The 13110-nt window shown below is 47.4% G+C and overlaps 2 protein-coding genes across 4 annotated transcripts in view; one reads left to right on the forward strand and one right to left on the reverse strand.

Annotated features, from left to right (window-relative positions):
- The window catches only part of LOC110533971 (pyruvate carboxylase, mitochondrial), a 95961-nt gene that overhangs the window by 51524 nt on the left and 31327 nt on the right, over positions 1-13110 (forward strand). The gene's annotated exons all lie outside the window — the stretch shown is intronic.
- Positions 3032-10746, reverse strand: LOC110533972 (leucine-rich repeat and fibronectin type-III domain-containing protein 4). The gene is made up of 3 exons (XM_021618568.2): positions 9967-10746; positions 6395-8110; positions 3032-4389 (listed from the first exon to the last, which is right to left on the reverse strand). Exons 2-3 carry the CDS (start codon positions 8089-8091, stop codon positions 3297-3299), a joined length of 2790 nt encoding a protein of 929 aa, XP_021474243.2. The 5' UTR covers positions 8092-8110; positions 9967-10746; the 3' UTR covers positions 3032-3296.

Genomic DNA, 13110 nt, shown 5'->3' on the forward strand with positions numbered 1-13110 from the left:
GCTTGTGTAACTACTATGTTCCTTTACAAATAGAACCCGAAGATGTGGCTCGTGGTCCATACTAAACACTGTGTAGCGCTGGAAGAGTGGTTTTACAAGGGACTTTGCAGCCCTAATCTGCGCTAAATGGTTCCCAGAGGTGTGACTGGTGTTAGAGGGAGATATAGCGTACTGAAGCAGGGGGTGGCGAGATGGGGAGAGGAGTTGTGTGAAATTGAGATGAGTGGGAGGCTGCTTAAAGAGGAGAGGAAGATGTTGTGTGCAGGCAAGGCTCGAGACAAATTATCCCTTCATTTCTTACCTCGCTCAGGTGAACATACGTGATTTTTATTATTATGTTGTTTTTTTAGTCTATGGGATTTGAAATCGTTGCCGCACTCTGCTTCAAAGCGGGATTGTGAATTAGGGGCATTCAATAAGGATCTAAGGATTTCACAGCTGTGACACTTATTGTCATCATACCCCTCACTGTTCCTCCCCAAACAGTCTCTCTATGCAGTTTAGTGATGAGACATTTGTAGGACCAGGCTAGCAGATAAACAAGGATTTTAATGATGTATGCAGCAGTCTGTTACTGACCACTTAAACATGCATGTACATGAGTCATTTGCATGAATAATACTCAAGCCCTCCAACGCTCATTCTCTCTCCCCCTCGCGCTCTCTCTCTCTCTCTCTCTCCCTCTCTCTCCCTCCCTCTGTACCTGTCTCGCACATTTGTCTCTCGCACACAAATAGAATTGTACTGAATTGTACGGCTACATTAATTTCCCAATTTGCATCTGGTGCTGATTTCCACAGCATTTCCTTTTAGGAGGGTTGTGATTCCCTCAAGGAACCAACCACAAAACGTCCAGAATACTGTTCGAGTTCTGTCTATATATTGTGACGAAGCCTAGCTTGTCCAAATGTTTTTTATTTTATTTTTTAAAATCAAATCAAATAGAGACTGATTTTTGTGGATGAAGGTGCTTCTTTTAAGATTTTGAAATTCATATTGGTGGTTTTATGTGGAATGAGTGTCAGTCTCCCATCCACTTTCTCTCGCAAACAGACATCCACCCACACACTCGTCTCCTCTGATCATAGGGTGTGGCTGGGGTAGAGGTGCTTCAGTGTGACGGGGAGTATATATTTTAAATTCAAATGGGAGAGTTAGAATGCTGGTCTGTCCTGTTGAATTACCATGTTTTTCTGCTCAAGTCTCCAGTTGCGAATAGAAAACACCTTGGCTCCACATCTGAGATGGAAAAAGTCAACGCTGTCACTTAAAATCGTTTTCCGTCTGGCTGTCTCACAGGCAAAGCCTCGGGAAGACGTTGGGGGGGGGGGGCAGATTAGAACTTTTTGTCCGTCGATGAAAAAAATGCCGTTACCCTTAACATCGTCCCGCAGCTCAGCACGTCGTCCTCGGCAGCTCAGTCGTAATGCTCAAAGCGTGAGAAAAGTGTTTAGTTCGTCAAGGTAGGGCGGCGTAGGTGTCCAGACATGGACACTCTGAAGCCTGTTTGTGCTGCAGGTACAGTTGTGATGACAAAAAGAACCAGGCGTTCAAGGACTGACCATCAGTTATATCAAAGTCATATTTTTTACCGTGTTGAAGCCATAGTGTTTTATTTGCATGGTTTACAAACGTTGGAATTAAACTAGCTTGACTGAATCTGGTGGGGGGGGGGGGGAACGATTTCTTTGGATGAAAAAAATAAAGGTTCCCCGCACTACAGAGGGCTATATCGGTCGACTAATACAGGATTAGTGAAGTCCCCGGTGCACTAAATGTATATATATTTTTTCATTCAGATTATATTTTTTTGGGGGGGGGTTTCAGCACCCTTACTTCCCGCGGCTATGCTCACAGGTAGGGTTTTATATGCTGGGGCAGAAAACGGCTTCGATCGTAATGAAAATGACTTGGATCGTAATGACTACTTAAAATAACTGCTTTACTTTCTTATCCAGCGTATTGGAGATGTCTGAGCTACTTCCGAGATGTTGAACTCCTCCTGAACTTAACTGCACAATTGTATCTACAGCTTAGAACACTGTAGCTTTACCCAAGCTGGTCCTGTTAACTGGGAAGATGTGTTATAGTCGTTTCTAAAATAACCACCAAGATCTGCCAATCTGGGCCCGTTGTCCACAAAGTGTCTCAGATTACAAGTGCTGATCTAGGATCAGGTACCCAGCTGTCCATATAATCGTATTTATTATGAGCTAGAAGGCCAAACTGATCCTAGATCAACACTCCTACTCTGAGAGGCTTTGTGTATATGGGCCCAGATATTAACTGGACTTGTCAGCAGTACATGACATATCTGGGCTCTCCGATGTGAACAATGGTTGGTTGTAGAACCGCGGGTCAGTAGTTGCAGCACCGCTAGGCAGAGTTCACATTGTGTTTTGTGAAGAATTCTCCAATCAGCATTTTTTTTTTAATTGGCTGAAACAGGTCAGCAGTTTGCCACTGGCAAGAAAATAGGAAACGGATGCACGCACTTCTCTCACACTATCTCCTTGTCGTCTCACTTATGTGTGAATGTGTGTATCGGCCACTCAATCACACAGCTCATGCTAATTGAGCTCGACGGGGCTTTTGCGGCTATGAACGTGTACTACAGAGAAGTACATGACAGATGGCATCGATAGACGTAGCATGAACCAACTCCCTGTCGACGGCGTTATCTCCGAGCTCCCCCCCCCCCCCCCCCCCCCCCCCAGCCAGTGTCTCTACCCCCTTATTCTCCCCATCTCTCTTGCTCCCTCTCTCAGCTAAACAAACACCTCTGTGTTTGCAGATAGGCTGCTTCCTGCTCTTTGCAAACAAACACATGATAATTGACTGGCATCTGATTATCACAGTTGTCTCATGTACCAGTTTGAGAGGCCTGATTTACTCAGCGGTTTGGCATTCAAAGTCGAGACGCTGCTGTTGAGTGGTGGTTGATTTATTTACTGTAGTAATTCATTAATGGTTTAATTTATCTTGTTGAAACAAGTCTCCGGTTGTAATCCCCATGCGTTTGGGTCGTCGATATCTCACAGCTTTAGACAAGCAGACAACATTATACCTTTTTTTTTTTTTTTTTTTTCTCACAATAGTTGTCACTCCCATCTGTCCACACCATACGTGGCATTACCTCCTTCACCATGTGCTATGTTCCCTGTGCAATGCACTGTGTGCTTTGATAGTTTCTCGTCCTTTTTAAGCCAAATGGCTTTTACATCCACCTGTCCACTGTCAATTTATCCCTTTGGTCTTTTTGTTTTGTTCCTGTTTGTACCTCTGTCCTCTTCACCCTATAAAACACTCTCTTCCAGGTCTCCGATGTTGTCAGCCTCACTGGACTTAGAGGTGTTGTTGGTGTGCAGGTAGCCATGTGTGAGGGCAGGCGGGGGGTGGTCGCTCCCTGTGCTGCTCGCTGAACTGGCTGTTGAGGCACACTGGACCAGCATGCCCTGCACCGACTGGCTCCTCCTGGTCCATATCACACTCAGTCGCTTTGCATATCCGTAGCAGGTTGTCGTGGTGATCTCGCCCACGTCAAAGGAGCAGCTGCGTGTCGGCCCTAGTGACGGGCGATCTCCCCTCCTCGAGTCCTTCACGCGCTCCAACTCCTCCCCCTGGGCCTCAGAGTCTAGGCTGCATATGGAGCCCACCATTTTGTCCAAGTCTCTCTCCTTCTCCTCAGAGCGGCGCAGCTTGAGCTTGCCTGAGTGTTTCGGGGCCTTGTGAGCTCGGGGATGGGGTAAGGTCTGGGAGGTGTTGGCAGGGGAGTAGTACAGTGTCACTCTCTCACTCTCAAGGGTGAAAGGGGGGAATCCTTTCCCCCTCACGACCACCTCCAGGCCTGGCTTCTCACCCTTTCCCTCCCCACTGAGCTGATCTGAGTCAAGCTTTGGCTTGGGCAGTTTCCCAGGCTTGTTCTTGGCTTGGGGTTTGGTTTTCAACGGCAGCGGCTTAGCCTGTTGGCCAAGAATGTTGTTGGGCAGAGCCACCATCATCACGCTCCCATTTCCGTTGGTCTGAGCGTAAACATCCACTCCTTCCTTGGAGGGAAGGAAGTCGTCATGGTGATGGGCAGGGTAGTGGCCCTCGTCTCGACAGTCTCCACAGACACGGTGCCTTACCATCATCGCCACGGTAAACACCAGCAGTGTTACCACGATGACCCCCCCCACCATGACCGTCAGCGTGCCGCCCAGGAAGTGGGCCTGCAGGGATCGGCACTCTGGGAAGTCCTCCTTGGTGCTGAACTGGGTGCAGCCTAGGACCTTGGTGGTGGCCAGGGTGGACACCCCATCGTCAAAGATGGCCAGGACACACAGGCTGTAGTCTGCTCCAGACACCAGGTTCTTCAGCAGGAAAGAGCTGCTTGTAGGCGGCAGAATTCTAGCAGACAGGGAAGGGTGGGGGCGTACAAGAGAAAAGGACATTGAGCCATTTGCTGAGCAGAGAAAGAGGATATCTGAAAGCGGCTAGGAGAGGGAGATAAATCGAATGAAATGCAATAATCTACAGTACAACGCCTAAGCGCTAATGATGATAATGTGCAGCCAGCTAGAGGGAGGGAGGCGTCTGATCTGCTCCTTTGTTGTGTAAATGGCCTTAATCAATAATACTCTGCTGTAGAGGGAGAAGGGTAATGGAGACTATGAAGGATATTCAGGGTAACAGGAGGCCGACTTTACCGGAGTCTATTTCCCAAACCCCCCCCCCCCCCCTCAGAAACGTGTCATGCCAAGCAATGTCAAGCTAGTCAAGACCAAGGTGATGACACATACTCACACCCCAATTACCACCGCGCCCGTCTCCCTACTTTCAATCTCACCTGGCTGGCAGATAACATTCCTTGAGCCCTGGCTCTACCTCCGTTCCTCCACACTATCCTCAAATTATCTCTAGCTTTGGGTTACAAATCACTTTAATGCGTTTACTTGTGTACATTCAGACATTGTAATGGAAATTGGAAAGATGGGCTTTACTCGAAACATTAACTCCAAATGCGCAAGCTATTATCCCCATGGGTTTATATTCTGTGAATAACTTTTGAATTGTAAGCTCTATTGAAAACCTCTCACAGGGATGTGCTGTTCAAACCAATTAGGGACGCAGTCCCGGCGGAAGGTAAAACTTAATGTTTGCTGTCATCCCTCTTTTATTTAGCAATGAAGACGACATATGCCTTGGCATGTTCTCGGCACCGAAACGGTGTATTTGCATACTTTAACTTTGATCTCAGGTAGGCTTAACAAGCAGTTCACCTGTCCTTTTTGAGACGTCAGGGGAGTTATGAGCCGCCAAACGATTACAGCGGCAATTCCCATTTGTCCTCTTTGAGAACATGTCCGATATCCATCAGGGGAGAAGGATGAAGAGTTAAATCATCCTGGCTACTTGCTAAAGGGGTATATGAGACTGGCCTTAACCGTCGCTTCAGTCTGTCTGCGCAGCACCTCGTTATAAGGCTCCAATTTATCTGCTCTTATTTTCATTTTTCTTTCTCTCCCCTCCATTGTCCGTGGTCATACACAGATTCTCGTGCAAGGAGTGTGTTAGATTGAACAAAACGACCTGTTTCCTGATGACTTATTCCATGAACATGACAGGCTGGAGATGCAGTTCCCTAGAAAAAAGCGGCAAACGGAGAGTGCGAGAGCGAGAGCTGGAAATGACGGATTGGGAGGCTTTCTTCCTGTTTTTCATTTTCCTTCTGACAGCATTCCGTGTGTGTGTGTGCGCGTCAGTGTGTGTGCGCGTGTCAGTGTGTTTGTCGACACGATGTCCCAACAAGTCCTTGAGAATCTTTCAGTATTTTATATAAAACACTGCATCTCTATTTAGCTACCTCTCCCTACTTCCACAAACTGAAGTGAGTGGGTTCAGTGTTCCCTCGACCCAAACCCCCCATCTCCCTATTTATCTCCATTTCAGTCAGCGGAATGGGATGTGACACTGTCCTCAGATCTGCAGCTTGCGCTCTTATAAGGAGTTCATCCTCCTTTTCCCCCGAGTCTTCAGGCTCTCTCCTTCCACTGCCCCATCTCCCTTCCGTTCCCTCTATAAATACCTTGCCCTCTTTCATACTTCTTTTACAGTCCACTATGACTGCTCTCCTTTGTTTCATGTGTCAGGGATGGTGTGTCATGTTCATCACCCCTGGTCCCTGTGACTCAAGAACACCGAGAACTCTGGTAAATGTAGAACCACAGGGGCGTTTTAGAACATGACAGTGTTACAATAGAGGAGAACAAAGGGGTGTTTTTGTTTTTTTAGTGTTTTTTTTTTTTGTTTTGTTTTTTGCATCTAGCCTCATTGAAGATCTATTCGTGCTTGGCCAATTGGGAACTGGCTCTCAGGTTGTGCACAATTTGCTTTGTTACTGAGAGGAGCTTACCTGTACACCAGGGCATCATCTGCAGTGCAGTTGTACTGGATCTGGTACATCCACACCAGGTACGGCCCAGTGGCCCGGCCCAGGACCCAGCGCACCTGGGCAGAGGTGGCGGTCACCCCCAGGACCCCCACCAAACGCTCACTGGTACTGGCTTCTCCATCCCCCCTCTCTCCGCTCTCCCCCTCTCCTGTGGCGTTCTTTACCGAACCACCACCACCACCACCCTTCCCGTTCCTTCCAGACCCTCCTGTTCTCCCACTGGAAATGTCTGAGGAGCCTGGGTCTCCACGAGGGTTGGTGAGGGGCACAGTGTTGTTGCCGCGGTGAGGGAGGGGGATGATCTTGAGGTCTATCAGGGCTGTAGCCTCCCCGGCAGCGTTGATGGCGATGCAGGTGTAAGCACCGTCGTCACGCGCCCGCGTCACAAGCACGTCCAGGGTGCCATTGTAGTAGGAGTACACACGACTGGAGTTGGCCACGATGCGGTCGTCAGGGGAGATCCAGTGAATGATGGGCTCAGGGTCACCAATGGCACGGCACCTCAGCGTGGCCCTCTGGCCCTCCAGCACCCACAGCTTGTTGGAGTGGCGTGTGATGAGCGGAGGCTCACAGGTGAACTCCTCCTCTGGGATGGACCAAAAGTAGCGCCCAGCCAGGTGGACGGGGGTGGCACACGTCTCCATGTCGTCGCCGCGGATCAGCCGCCTCAGCCACAGCAGCTCACAGTTACAGTGCAGGGGGTTCCCCCCGAAGCTCAGGCTGATGACAGCGCTGTAGGGCGTGGGGCTGACCACGCCCGTCTGGGAGCGGGAGAACAAGGGGTCGGGGGGCAGCGTCTGCAGCCGGTTGGATGTCATATCCAGGCGGGCCAGCTTGTAGAGTTCGCCGAAGGAGCCCTCAGCAATCTGGTCTATGAGGTTGTGGTCCAGGTTGAGGGTGTGCAGGCTGGCCATGTTCTGGATGGCCTCCCAGGGGACCTTCCTCAGGTTGTTGTAGGACAAGTCCAGATCCTCCAGCGTCTGCAGGAAGTCATCGAAGGCCTCGGCGGAGACGTCGGTCAGCTGGTTGTTGTTGATGATGAGGTGCTGTAGGTTGGTCAGGCCGGACAGGTCTCTTGGCCCCACTATGGTCAGCCGGTTGGTGTCCAGGTGGAGTGAGCGCAGGCTCTCCAGGTCAGCAAAGGACAGGGGCCGCAGGGTGTGGATGGTGTTCCTGGACAGAGTCAGTTCTACCAGGCCTGACATGTTGGCAAAGTCCACCCTGCCCACCTCCAGGATGAAGTTATCTGCCAGACGGAGCTCCACGGTGCGCCGGTCAATGTCAGGAGGGACGAACAGCAGGCCCTTGTTGACGCAAAGCGTGCTCAGAGACTCTGAGAGATTTCGACACACACAGTGGAAGGGACAGATGGAGACCATGCCCCAGGTCTCTCCAGCAGACACGCCTGGGCCAAGTAGCGCAGGGAAGACACAGGAACCAGTCACCACGGCCAGCCAGACTACTGTCTGTGGGGTCAGAGGACAGGCAGGGGGTCTCAGGGAAGGTTTGGTCACCTTTGGCTTGAGTTTAGGAGGGGGTACTGTTCTGTCTGGGTGGACCCCTTTTAGAGAGGAGCTTTGCTTTGAAGGCTTCCAATAGTATTTTGAGTGGTGTGGCGCCAGGTATGGGTGTAGTATTTGTGAGTTGGATTTAGGCATTGTTGTGCTGGTTATTCACCTGTGGAAGTAGAAATGGGACATTGTTAGATCCCTCTGGTTCATTGTTGTTTTTATTGATCCAGTGGCGTTTAGATCTAACAGTGCATTAGAGGTATTGGATTGTGCAGATGGTATTCAGAGTTTTAGATATTGACAATCCACAAACATGGTGGTCAACACCACCTTTTATAATCTGTGTTGGTATGGTTCAGCTGCTATGTTTTGTGTAGGCCTATGTGTGTGTTTTGCAAGTGTAATTTCAGTGAGATATGAGGCCAGATTGAATATGAACCTTCCAAGCCTGGGATGTTTTCCCAGACAAGACACTGTTCAGTGGTTCTGGGATGTGGCCATGTCTACTGAATCACAATGTTCCTGGGGCCAAGTGTCCTTTTTGTTTGTTCTCACCCCCCACACTGCCTACTGTGTTGTCACGAGGGATTGCCCCATTAACCTGATGCATTACTGTATGTGATGTCGTTGTGTGACGTCGTTGTGTGTGTGTGTGTGTGTGTGTGTGTGTGTGTGTGTGTGTGTGTGTGTCTTAAGTGTGAACATTAACACCCATCTAATGAGATGGCATAATAGGGTTGAAAACCTGACCAGGAAAGGCAGGCCCTAAGTGAAGTTGAATAGTGGTTTGTGGTGCGACTGACTCTCCAGGTCATTATGTGCAAATGGACTTTGAATGGAAGCCTAGTCGCTTGAATTGTCTGAGTTACATCACAAGGCTGATGATTGTGATTAATGTGACAGTGTTGTGCTTTTCCTCGGCGGCTGCATTTCGCCAGGTTGAGAATGATTCAATTTGTGCTCGTTTGAGCCTTATGCAAGGCAGGCGTCTTCCGCTGTCACGCTCACAGTTAGTGCATGTGTTTGAGGAAGAGTAAGAGGGTGAGATGAAGGACCCACAAGGGAAATAATGGATGCAACCTATAAATACCTATTTGTGGTAGACTGTTTGTCTCTACGCGTGCCATGCATGGCGTAATGATCTACATAGACGCCTTACCGACAAATGGTGTAAGGTGGGGTTAAGGTGTGTGCAGTAATATTTTATGCTTTGATAAAAAGCCCTTGACTGGATTACCAGAAATCTGTTTATGGGGCTTCCCCTTAAACCTGTATGTCTGAGGGGGGAGAGGGATGCATGGTAACGGGGTTAATTCACCATCGAATTAGCCTAATGAGCATGACGTTATGTCCCACACCTTTTTGTCTGAGGGTTTGACTCAGTGACTGAGGCGTGCACGGGATTGGTTTGTCCCCTACAGTAGGTGGCTTGTAGAGGTGAGTGTGAATACCCTGTTCTCCCAAGCAGAATCCCTAGGGCCCCATTTTTACATAGCGTTGTTTTAAAGAAAAACAATCTGCTGGCTATAACTTGACAGTCTTTTCAATTTGCTTTAAAGCCTTGTTATACTGTTGGTTTTGCTATGTTTTCCTCTCCTGACTCCATGATTGATGACTAAATGGACCTATTACACCTTTTCTGTGTCACGTCACTGTCCCTCTGTCCACCTATCCATATTCACCTTGACTTGAGCTCAGCTCCCAAATCAACATACCTATGAGAAATTTGATGCCTGTCAGTTTCTCTGTTTAAGCAGTAAGGCATGAGAACCCGGGGATTATTGTGTGAATAACTCCTGACTATGGGCTGTTCTAAGGCCCAATGTGGAGCTGTTGCTAGGTCAGTCCATGATATACCTCCTCTGAATGATGTGCAAGGATTAGCAGAGGGACATGGGCACCGATAATGAATTTCCCGCACAATGTGCATTACAGTCTGAACAGATTGCGAGTTAGATGCGATCTCCTTATGATAAACACAGGGGTCTGTTTTACTGTGAAAACAAATTAATCTTAACTTACAGAAGTTTTGCTGCTTATGCTGTTCAGGATGCCACATCCATTGATTCGTTCTGATAACTGGAGCGTGAATCGAAATAATCCGATTGAGTTTTTCAAGCATGAGCCCGGAGGTTTTCAGAGACAACAAGCTTATGTTTTCTAGATCAACAACAGATTTGAAATGTGTGAAACATTTCATTCTGCTTCACAGCATTTATCCTCCTCTGTCTCTTATCTATTCGCTAATTGCAGTCTTCAGTCTTCTCCCAGGACGGTATCCAGTCTCTTCAGTTTACTCTGTAGTTATTGGTATTCAGACCCCTCTTCCTCTCGCTGTCCTTTGCAGAAGCAGCGAGGCTCTAGAACATCCCCAAGCCTGTGTTATCTCCGTGTTGAACAGCCTTTCGCCCTCTCAAACGTCCAAACCCCCCCTCCTCTCTAACCCCCTTTCTCCTCCTAAATGGGCAGTTCAGTTTCCCCACTGTGTGGGAAGGTTAATGATGCCTTCTCACTCCCTGGTTCCTTCCGTCAGGCTGCCTGTTTTGTGTTAGTCCTTCAGACATGCCCAGGGAAAGGAGCGGCGCTGTAGAAGTAGAAGGCTCTCAACCATAGATGTCAACGACCTATAACGATTGCATGGTTCACCTCTGTGGTCGACGCGCTTTTCCACAACTCAATCAATGGCTTGTTTTGACGTTCTTTTCCCCTGCCGTCCTGTGCTGCACTAGTCTGTGATTTGTGGATTTCGCTGCAGCGAGCCTGTGTGTGTGATCGAGAGCGAGACTGCAATGTGTGTGCTACTGAGAGAGGACAGCGGGAGGGGAGTGGGAGGGGGAGGGGGAGAGGGAGCCTGAAGCAGTCCTGGCTTTCGATAGAAGGGGGGGGGGGGGGAGATGGAATTGGAATGGCTAGGAGAAAATGCAGAAAAGGAGCGTAGGAGAAATGAATCAAAATGAAGAGGGTGTAGGAGGAGGTAAAGCCAGCAGTTTCACCTCCCCCTTACCATTTATTAGCCAAACAGTCGGGGCCACAGTAAGAGACGGCTTCATTACTGCTTGGATGAAAGCAGTCCGCGATCTATTTACACAAGCCCTTAGAAGATGCAGACTGGTCAGCTTGTTAGCATTTGGTGGTTTCCTATCTGCATTGCCTGTAGAACACTGGTCAAGTAAGAAACATTATGGAGATGCTGTACAGTAGCCTAACCAGGCTTTATGCTGAGGTTTCTGAAATGGGATATTGCAGTGATGGTACTCGTTTGTTACTATCAAGAGGCCTGTTTGTTAAACCAACAATTCTACGTTTGTCATTACATAAATGTTTGCGCTATAATTTGTTGTTCACCTTGAATTATGTTATGATGAAACCGGTTATTCTTAGATTTGTTATTTTCTTGACATGGCCAAATCACTCTAATTTGGCACACAGGAACTAGAGGTCATGAATAAATTGGTCCAAAAATAATGGCACTGATTGGCCTTTAGGCGGCACTGTTATAGGCAGTCTCATATAAACCCTCATAGCCGCTGCCCCGTTTGACCTAGAGACTTGAAACTTTCTAAGTAGGCATCTTTCCTCATGCTGAACAAATTTGCCTCAAGGACCATCAGGATAGATTTTCCTCCATCTTGGAATTTAGGGGAAATCTTTGGAACTTCTCATGAACTATTAGTCAAAATGTATGTGGGCCCATAGTACACCTCTTCGTTTGAGAAAAGCTAATGGATTGGTTAAGAGATGGCTCTTATTATTGACATATCAGGAAATCAGATTTTACATGTCCATTTTAAATCCTTTGTAAATCTACTCCACAATGGCCTATCAAGTTGAAATGTGTTTAGGGTCATCAAGACATTACCATGATGATGAATCATGTTAAGTTTGGCAGTGAGTCATCTGCTTGACGTATCCACTCACTTCCAAATGCGGTTGTGAGAGGAAGCCCAGTAGCCGGCAGTGGGAGAAGATGGAACGAGAGAGGTTTTGGTCGATATTCTGAAAATATACAGTACCAGTCAAAAGTTTGGACGCACCTACAGTGGTTCCTCCTTTAAAAGTTGCAAGCTTACACTGTGGGACTTGGGAGGTACCCAGTGTCACGGCTTCATTGCTCCAGACCACCACAAGGGGGAGTTAGAGCACACATTATGCATTTGGGTCCCAAGGTTTTTATATGACCAATCCTATCAAGTGGTTCCAATGACAAATTTGATGCGAGCCACCCATCCCTGGTGACAAAGATGGCTGACAAAACATTACGGGGGAAGCAAATGTAAGTAGTTATAACGAGTCAAGCAAAAAATTTACAATTGAGAGGAATATGTTAATGTACAGACAAATGATTGCATGTTTTTTTTGTCATGAAGTTAATTTACTAACATTGCTATTTAGCAAGTTAGCTGACTAGCTAACATTAGCCAGCTAGCTAGCTAGTGTTATGACATGAGTATGAATTTGTCATTTGTGTTTCATGTTTTAGGAACTCAGTGATGATTTGTTTCATGTTTTAGGGAAGCCAGTGATGATTGTGGGCAGACGGGCTCAGCTCCGGCTCTGATTATAAACATCTTAATTCTTGGCTAATATGTTGGCATGCATAGCCTTTTTTTAACCAATTCTGTTAGTTATTAAAATAGGAATTTTGATATTACCGTTATCAACACACTTGTCACTCCCGTTTCAACAACTCTAAATTGCTTTGGCACAGTAGGCTTAACCTCTCTAGGGTAGGGGGCAGCATTTGGAATTTTGGATGAAAAGCATGCCCAAATTAAACTACCTGCTACTCTGGCCCAGAAGATATGATATGCATATAACTGGTATATTTTGATAGAAAGCACTCTAAAGTTTCCAAAACTGTTAGAATAGTGTCTGAGTAGAACAGAACTGATTTGGCAGGTGAAAACCTGAGAAAAATCCATTCAGGAATTTTGTTTTGTTTTGTAGTTTTCTATTCGATGCCATTACAGTATCCATTGACTTAGGACTCAATTTGCAGTACCTATGCCTTACACTAGATGTCAACAGTCTTTAGAAATGGTTTCAGGCTTGTATTCTTATGAGGGAATAAGACCAGTCTGAATGAGTGGACCCTACCGTGTCGCAGAGCTTTTTCATGCACAATCCCGAGAGAGTGCATTTCTTGTTTACCTTTTATATTGACTG

Source organism: Oncorhynchus mykiss, chromosome 10 (assembly GCF_013265735.2).
Source record: "Oncorhynchus mykiss isolate Arlee chromosome 10, USDA_OmykA_1.1, whole genome shotgun sequence".
Classification (NCBI taxonomy): domain Eukaryota; kingdom Metazoa; phylum Chordata; class Actinopteri; order Salmoniformes; family Salmonidae; genus Oncorhynchus; species Oncorhynchus mykiss.